The sequence below is a fragment of the Myotis brandtii genome, unplaced genomic scaffold, assembly GCF_000412655.1.
Source record: "Myotis brandtii unplaced genomic scaffold, ASM41265v1 scaffold395, whole genome shotgun sequence".
In the NCBI taxonomy this organism is placed as follows: Eukaryota; Metazoa; Chordata; class Mammalia; order Chiroptera; family Vespertilionidae; genus Myotis; species Myotis brandtii.
The window spans coordinates 721,785-730,697 of record NW_005365155.1 but is presented as its reverse complement, the minus strand read 5'-3'; the positions used below and the strand labels follow the sequence as shown (position 1 = coordinate 730,697).

General features: G+C 40.4%; 1 protein-coding gene across 5 annotated transcripts in view; it reads left to right on the top strand.

Annotated features, from left to right (window-relative positions):
• The window catches only part of IPCEF1 (interaction protein for cytohesin exchange factors 1), a 137,801-nt gene that overhangs the window by 72,233 nt on the left and 56,655 nt on the right, over positions 1–8,913 (top strand). For 4 of the 5 annotated variants that reach the window (XM_014545050.1, XM_005872870.2, XM_005872871.2 and 1 more), the window contains 2 exons: positions 6,393–6,432; positions 7,055–7,224. In XM_014545050.1, the coding sequence (XP_014400536.1) occupies positions 6,393–6,432; positions 7,055–7,224 (210 nt within the window). The remainder of the gene's footprint in view (positions 1–6,392; positions 6,433–7,054; positions 7,225–8,913) is intronic. The other variant, XM_014545052.1, reaches the window with a different exon arrangement.

Here is an 8,913-nt window from a genome sequence, read left to right as displayed (position 1 = left end):
GAAATGAATAAAACTAAAACAAAAAAAACAAAAAAAAAGACCGTACCCTTTTATGTAATGATGTTTACTTTGAATTTATATTAGTTCACACAAACACTCCATCCATGCTTTTGTTCCGGCTCTCCAGTCCAGTTTAAGAACCCATTGTGGCCCTCGAGTCAAAAAGTTTGCCCACCCCTGACCTAGACATCAGCTAGATCTAGGACTGGGTATGCAAGATTCTCCATGATAGCCTCAGGACACCATTGTAGGACAGGTAACACACCAAGTGGAAGTAAATTCCAAACTGGTACAGAGGGAGCCAGGGAGGAGAATTCACAATTCTGCAACTGTAAATTCTAAAACTTTTACAAAATGTTAAGACAGAATAAAAAATTAAAAATTTGAAGATAACTTTATTTAATGTGAAATCAGTTTTTTAAAGCCTGAATGTTAAGATTGTTGACAGAGAGTCTTCCAAACTATGTTTCTTTCTTTAATTCCCACTCATTCCCAACCCACTGGAATTGGTCTCCTAGCCCAACTGAACAATGAAGCTGTTTTTGCCAAGATCTCTAATGAACTTTTCCTTTCTCTTTTATTCTGGCAGCATTTGGTGGTTTGGACTCACCTTTCTCTTGAGTCTCTCCCTGGCTCCCATGATAATCCCTCTCTGGATTTTCTTGGTTTTTTAGTGGCTGTTCTTGCTCAGTCTCCTTGAAGTCACCTCTTCTACTGCTTTTGTGCAATGTGTTGATCTGCCTTTGGATTCCGACTTCTGTCCTTTGTTCTTCTACGCATCCAAACTCAAGACTTCTACTCTCTGTATACTGATGATTCCCAATATTATATCTTTATTCCAGATTTTCTCCAAATTCCTTGACCCTTAAATACTATACATACTATTTCCACTTGTGTGCTGCATGTGTACACCAAACTCAATATGCTTACTACTAAACAAATATATATACTTAAAACTATGCTCTCTATAGTGCTGTCATTTATTCAAATGTTTGAGCTAGAAACTCCAAGATTTTCCCTGACACTTTTGCTCTCCCTCACTGTCCATGTTCTAACTTCCTCCTCCCCCCTCCCCCCCTCTCCGTCCTCCTCCTCCTCCTCCACCTCCTCCTCCTCCTCCTCCTCCTCCTCCTCCTCCTCCTCCTCCTCCTCCTCACCTTCCTCTCCCTGTGCCCACTCCCTTCTTTTGCTCCTCTCCTCCGGATCTTTCTCTCCTGTCTCTTTCTTCTTCCCAGTCCTCCTTTCTTTATTTCTTCTATTTCTCTTCTATGTAGAAAGTGCCATTGCACTCAGCTTCCCCTTGAACTCTAGACTTGCTTCCCTGTCCTACTCCTTTATACCATACCAACAACACAAGCAAACATCTTATCAAACTACTACTTTTGTAAGTTTTATTCTCAAAATAAATATTTACATTTTGCCATTGACTTTTGTGACTTTGGGCAAAATACTAAAACTCCATTTGCTTCAATTTCCTTTCCTATAAAGTGGGAATAAAAAATAGCACCTAAGCCACAAATATGAGAATTCAGTCCCAGCATTTATGAAAAGAGTGAGATCAGTGTGTGCCATGTGGCAAAAATTATATGTGTATAAGCTTCATGTATATTTCTTAGCTGTCAGTGTTTTCTATTACTATTATGATTAGACTGTCTATTATCTCTCTCCATTTTCCACTAATAGAGATTTTATAAAATATTAATCTATTATGTAATATTTAAGGTAGGTAGTCTTCTGAAAAAATTAAGCAAGTTTTTCATGCATTTTCACAGGCAAAATTTTAATAATTAAAAGCTTTAAACTTCCCTTTAAAAATTCAGTTTAATTTTCTAGGAAGGAGTAAAGATGTTTGTGGGGAAAAGTGTTGGGGAGAAATATCCCTAACAGCTGTATCAATTGGTGTTGGCCTGGCCCTAAAATATATAGGAAATTTTGTGGCTTGGTTAAAGTATTGATAGTTTAAAATTGACAGCAATTGAGGCTTTACACCATGGAAATCAGGTAAATGTTACAAATCAGGGGCCATTTAGCAGCATATCACTGTATAATTTTGCTAAATACCAAGATCAGGTTAAAGTATTGATAGTTTAAAATTGACAGCAATTGACACCATGGAAATTAGGTAAATGTTACAAATCAGGGCCCATTTAGCAGCACTGTATAATTTTGCTAAATACCAAGATCCTTATGAAGTTTGACGTAATCATGAACTGTTTTACTGTTAATTTTAATATAGCATGAGGGTAAATTGTGCCTGCAAGATTTAACAATCTATCTATATCAGGGGTCCTCAAACTATGGCCCGCAGGCCACATGCAAATACAAATATTGTATTTGTTCCCGTTTTGTTTTTTTACTTCAAAATAAGATATGTGCAGTGTGCATAGGAATTTGTTCATAGTTTTTTTTTTAAACTATAGTCTGGCCCTCCAACGGTCTGAGGGACAGTGAACTGGCCCCGTTTAAAAAGTTTGAGGACCCCTGATCTATATAATAGAGGAATATGCAAATTTGCTGGGATGCCATAACATCACAACCAAACAGCAGGGACCTATGGCTGCATGGCGCCTGGCCAAGGCAAGGGACCTCAGGCCGCACCCCTGCCCTGTGGGGCTTGACAGGGGACCTCAGGCCACCCCCCTTGCCCCACGGGACATGATGGAGACCTCAGGCCTCACCCCCCACCCCGTCACCGGGCTGGGAGACCTCAGGCCATGCCCTCTGCCCAGCGGGGCTTGACAGGGACCTCAAGCCACACCCCTCGCCTGGCGGGGCTTGACGGGGGACCTCAGGCCATACCCCCTGCCCAGTGGGGCTTGACAGGGGACCTCAGGCTGTGCCCCCCTGCCCAGTGGGGCTTGACGGGGACCTCAGGCCGCACCCCTGAGGCCCACCCCCTACCCTGGCGCCAGGGCCGAGGGACCTGAGGTTGCAACCCCCCGCCCGGCAGGGCTTGACGGGTGTGGGGCCGGCTGGGTCTGGGTTTTGCACGATATCAAGGCATGCATAGGTGGACGGGGACTTGACTCTGGGTCCTGCAGTGCGCCCCAGACTCTGACAGGAGGGAGATTTTCATATACATTTTACTAATTTTCTTTCATCTCTGACACTTCTATTATAGAGAAAGGGCAAATAGCAATATTAAAATATTTCCTCTAATTAATTCCCTTTTAATGTGCATGAATTTCATGCACCAGGCCACTAGTTACTGTATATATTCATAGTCAATGTAATAATTATCCTGGGTGTTAACATCATTCAACATCAAAAGAGGTCCCTTTTTATATTTTGTACTGGTTTCTTTGTATGCTTGTGTTTTTGAGTGATTGGTGACCAAATGCTGTTTTTAACCATCTTAAAAAGTAAAAGTATTCTTTTATAATCAAAAGAAAAAATGTATTTAAAAGAAAAATTTACCCCCAACTTTAGAAGCAAGTGAGGGCAAATTCATAATTTAGAGTAATTTTTAAATTTTACCCATAACATTCCAATGGGAAGAAAATAATATGATAAAAATATCTTACTAGGCTCTGGATTATTGTTGTGAGAAAGAGTTATAATTCCCCTGTTGAAAAACTATCTCATAACATGCTCAACCGGTGTTCGCCTTTTTTTTTTTTTCACTCAGTGAAAAAACCACATGTAAGATCTTTTTTTTGAAACTGACTAGTTCGCCAGTTCCACTTCCTGTTGTGAGGAGTAAGATGTATCTTCAACTCACTAAAGTTCTCAAGATTGTTTTCATTCTCTGATGTCAACCAATATAGGTTTCAAATTCATATATATCAAGTGAAACTGAAACTCCCTGTAATTTGTTATTTCTATAATATGCAGTCTGTTTCTCGTTGGGAGAATGGTTTCAACAGTTAATGCAGATTGTGAAATAATTTACTTTAAGAGAAGTGCTCTTAAGGAGAGTTGACCCAGTGACTGAACTCCCCTTCCCCCCTTTAAAACAGTCTAAATAAAGTCCTTTCTTGATGTTGGTGATCACCCTGTTATAGGGATTGTCCTGCTTAGAGCTCCCACTTCTTATCCAGCCTAGGCACGGGAATCTAGTGCAGACCAAGGACTAGTCTTGGGCAAAATTGAGACAAAGACTACAGTTTGCTTTGGGGTTGTCTCTAGAATTAGCCTTAAGTCGTTCATAAGGGATGGGTGGAGGAGATTCACAGGTTCCCTTCACAGATCCTACAGCGGTCCTCTTGTGACTCTCTCTCTCTCTCTCTCTCTCTCTCTCTCTCTCTCATTCTTATTAAAGCTGCTCTTTTCCTGTGAGCTCTAGTAATGCAATTTCACCTTGTCAGTCTGGGGCCAGAACCCTCTAGGAACGTCTCTGTACAGCTAGCTCTTTTTCTCCCTGTTGCCTTGGTTCTTAGTTGGTCTTGAGTACTCCCCCTAGCCTCTTCTGGACCCACTGCTTTCAAATCACTCCCACTATCCAAATTTACTCCCCTGCCCTTCGTCCTGGCTCTTGGATAAGTGTTAGCTCTCCAAATAATGTACATATTTGGGCTGAAATATTTTGTGGATAGCTACTATTGGTTTTACTGATCTTAGAGAATTGCATATAAAAAAAGCCATTTGAGGGAATGGTTGGGATTTTAGACCAGGATGCAGGAGTGGAAGATATTTTGTGAAGTGGAGATGAGACTAGGACTTTGATATGATAACATGCCTAAAGCTTAGTCATGTGTCTTGACTGCAACATGTCCATTCTTGACTAAATTTAGGACAATTATTGCCTTTGTTATGTCCTTGTTTTTCCCCACAAGGATGATTAATTTCTTTGGGGATAAAATTTTATTCTAACACTTGTAAAACAAAAAGTCAGTTTGCGATTTTTCCAGAAAATATAATTTAAGCACTTTGACTTCATCATTGTTGCTGAAAGAAATACAAGTTTTACTTACCCTAAAAAGTTATTATGAAATTTCTGTTTATTAGACATGAAGTATTTGTTTATATCTATAGTCATGTAATGTTATGTTATGTATAATCGTATAAAATAATGATTTTTAGTTTTCAGAATATTTTCACATACAGTCTCATTAAATATTATGAGACCTTAGGATTGGAATTATGAGTATCTTGATTTTACAAATGAGGAAGTGGGTTCTGAGCGGTAAATGAATTTTTTTCTGGGTAACAGCTGCTAATTATGACAGTCATGAATTGATTTCAGGCTAAAATAATCCCATCCTAATTCTACTATATTATATTCCCTCTTTATGTGTCTAGTAGAACCATATACAAAAACTATTGGGTCCATAGTTAGATATGTAGTATACTAGCCAGATGCATCTGGAATAATATAAGATGGCCTACCAACTTTTAGAACTGCTTTTCAATTATGTACAATTTTTTTTTTTCAAATTCTTTACTTGTTAGCATAAAAATCTGTCATTTAAACCTGAGTAAATTCAGCTTAGATATTGTGGAGGGAAAAAAAGAAACTTTTTAAATCTAAAATGTCTTTCTTTCTACACACCCACACTCACCCACCCACACACACACACTCACACACACACACACACACACACACACACACACACACAAAGAGGGCCATTTGTTGTTGTTGTTGTTTTCTAGTTTTGCTGATAGTCTGATTTTACACGAATGGTTTAAAATGTATAATGAAAAACGTGTATTTCAGATTTGTGTCTTATGCCTGATTTGAGTATTTGCAAAGCTATTATAAAGTAGGAGTCAATATTGATTTTTTAGAATGTGAGAATTACTCATGGGGACTTAAGACAAATAAGCAATTTAAATTTGCCTGTAGATAAAACTTTCCTGATAAGGAGGCTTGATGGCTACTTAGATCTCACCAAAGAGACTGGCATTCCTTTTTCTGGGATATTTAATTCCTGTGGTTTAGCTGTAACCCTACGTGGTAGCTGGACCGTGAATTTTTTGGTCCGATGCAAACCGGTAGTATTGTGAGACTGCAATGATTATCTTCCAGGTTTATTTAAATAATTGTTATTTAGAAATTGCAAGGAAAGAAGCAGGATAGATACATACATTTCTTTTTTCCTCTCACAAAAAACTAAAAGGGAAATATAGACATATTTTTAAGAACTTCAGTGAGCAGTGTCCTGTCATAACTAAAGTGGTAGTGAGAAGGCTGCCTGTGGGTGGAAACAGGAAACATTAGTGATAAACGTTGTGTTACGTGTTTTTTTTTTTTTTCAGGTTCAGCTTAATGTCTATTGATTCTAATTAGCACATTTTGTGCCTCAGCTATAGCTCCCCTCAGCTCTGCTTGGAGAGGTTTTTTTTAGCTTCATCCTGCTCACAAACACTGCCACCTCCTCCCTCCTTCTCTCTTTACAAATGTTACAACACAATCAGAAATTTCCTCTTTTCTTCCCTTCCTGCATTTTCAGCAGGTTCCCTTGCGTCAGAAGCCGGGAAAGAAAACTCAAGGTAATGAGATGGCTTTTGTTTGTTCATCCCCCTTTTGCACGTGTGTGTTTCTTTTTCTCTTGGGTGCCTTCCTTGGGGTCAGCTTTTTGTCTGTCTTACTGTTAATGTCAGGAGGTGCACAGCAGATTAATGTTGGGTTATTTTGGGGACGATTTTAAGAAATGCCGGCATGCTGTTCATTTGGCTTAATCTCTTGTGGGGTGTCAGTAGGGCTTTGAAAGGCTGGCACGGGGTCAGAGAGTGGCTGTGTGTTTGGTGGGCATTAACCCTTTTCTGTCAATTGCATAACTACTGCTGTTACTGCTGACAGGAGCTCTGTCGGTGCCGCGATGTGCCCGGCAGCCTCAGGATTTTCATTTTTCCACTTGTTCTTGTTGAATAATAGTCTTAGACTAACACTTGCATGCTAGTCTCACTGTTTCTTTGGTCATGTCTTGGTACCTTCTAAGCACTAAATGAATGTTTAAAAATAAAAGAGATAAATGACTCTTTTTTTTTTGCATTTTTCGCATAAATCTTGGTTAAAAATAATCCAACACCCAGGAGGTAAAAAATGAAGTTTCCTTGCTCTGTCATATACATTGGGGTAATACGTGACCATCTTTTCGTGTAACTGTTGCAGGCTTTTTCACGATGAGCCGGAGGAGGATATCGTGTAAAGACCTGGGGCACGCGGACTGCCAAGGGTGGCTCTATAAGAAAAAGGAGAAAGGAACTTTCCTGAGCAACAAATGGAAGAAGTTCTGGGTGGTACTGAAGGCATCCTCCCTATATTGGTACAGCAATCAGTTGGTGAGTCCACTCTCCCTCCCATCCCCAGCCTCTCTCACCAAGGATGCACTGAAGATCCTTGTTGAGCAGTTGATCCCATTGAGAAAGTTAATTTTTTTTTTTTTTATTTCTGAGACTTGGAACAGAGGAAATAAACAAGTTCTAGAAACCATTTCTGGTCCAGTACATATGTAGGTCATTCTGTGTTTTACAGAAGAGAAAGCCACGCTGCTTGACTGACTTATCTTTGGTTGGAGAAGGCCATGCAAATGTATGTCCTTATAAAGGAGACTTTCCGTGTCTATTAATGTTACTATTCTATGAGAGATTCCAATTATCTCAGGATTTACGTGGACAGCATTGGATATGGGAAATATACATTGTTAAAGTCTCTACAAGAAAAGGAACGCAGCTTTAAGACCTATTAGGGGTGTCAGTCCACAGACACTATTTTCATTTTTCCTCCTTTACTATCTTTTCCTGTGACCTTCTTTATTAGATGGGTTGGTTTTGGAATCGCTAATAGACGGTGACTATTGTGTCTTGTTCTTTGGCATGTTCAGTGATGGTGTTAAATTATGCTTGGACAATCTTGATAAGAGAGTTGTCTAATCTATCATTTCGAGGCAGTATGCTTTTATGGTTTTCTTCACAGGCTAGTTTTCTGTTTGGAAAGGGCTAGGAATAAAGTTATTGTTAGAAGGTGTGCTGATCTTTCCTGGCTTGAGACATTTTGAAAACAATGATGTTGTTGAAAATTGAATGAGTAGAGATTTTTCACATAGGAACTCTCTCCATTAACCTCAGAGTAGCCAGTGGCTAATCTCAGCAGAGATTGAGTTTGTTTTGGGGGTAAAGTGAAGATCAGCAATGGATATCCTCTGATCAACTAAGGAAAAGTTAGGAATTACTCCTAAGCCAGGACAATTATTTTAATACTAGAGGCCCGGTGCATGAAATTCGTGCACGGGTCCCTAGGCCTGGCTGGCGATCAGGGCTGATCTGTGGGGCAACCAGCAGGACGATTAGGGAGCCCCCTGTTGGCACCCACCTTGGCTGGCCTGGGGCCTGCAGGCTGGGGGCCGCTCTTATGTTGAGCGTCTGCCCCCTGGTGCAGTGTGCGTCATAGCGACCGGTCATTCTGCTGTTCCCCCGTTCGCTTGATTTGTATATTAGGCTTTTATTATATAGGATGACAGAATTCTTTTAAAGTGACTTGTATGTGCCATAGAGCAAGCAACAGAGTATTAGAGCATGCAATTTTATAAATGTAAAATAAGTTCTGTGTATAGTTTGTGGGAAAAATTTTTAGTTGATAAATTCACATTCACTAATCACTAATTCACAGGCACCCATTCTGTAAAGAAGAGGTTAAACTGGACCCAAATCCAATTCTAATGATGTGGAATAAGCATTCTTCTCTGTGTTTCTCTCTGTACCCTCTCCGACACCCCTGTGCAAAACATGCTGTACAATTCTTCAAGTTCTATAAAAATACTAGAGGCCCAGGGGGGCGGGGTTGTCCCTCAGCTCGGTCTGTGCCCTCTCGTAGTCTGGGACCCCTCAGGGGATGTCCACCTGTTGGCTTAGGCCCACTCCCCGGGGGATTGGGCCTAAGCTGGCAGTCAGACATCCCTCTGGTAGCCCGGGAGCCCTCGGGGGATGTCCACTTGCCAGCAGGGAGCAGGCCTAAGCTGCAGTCGGACATCC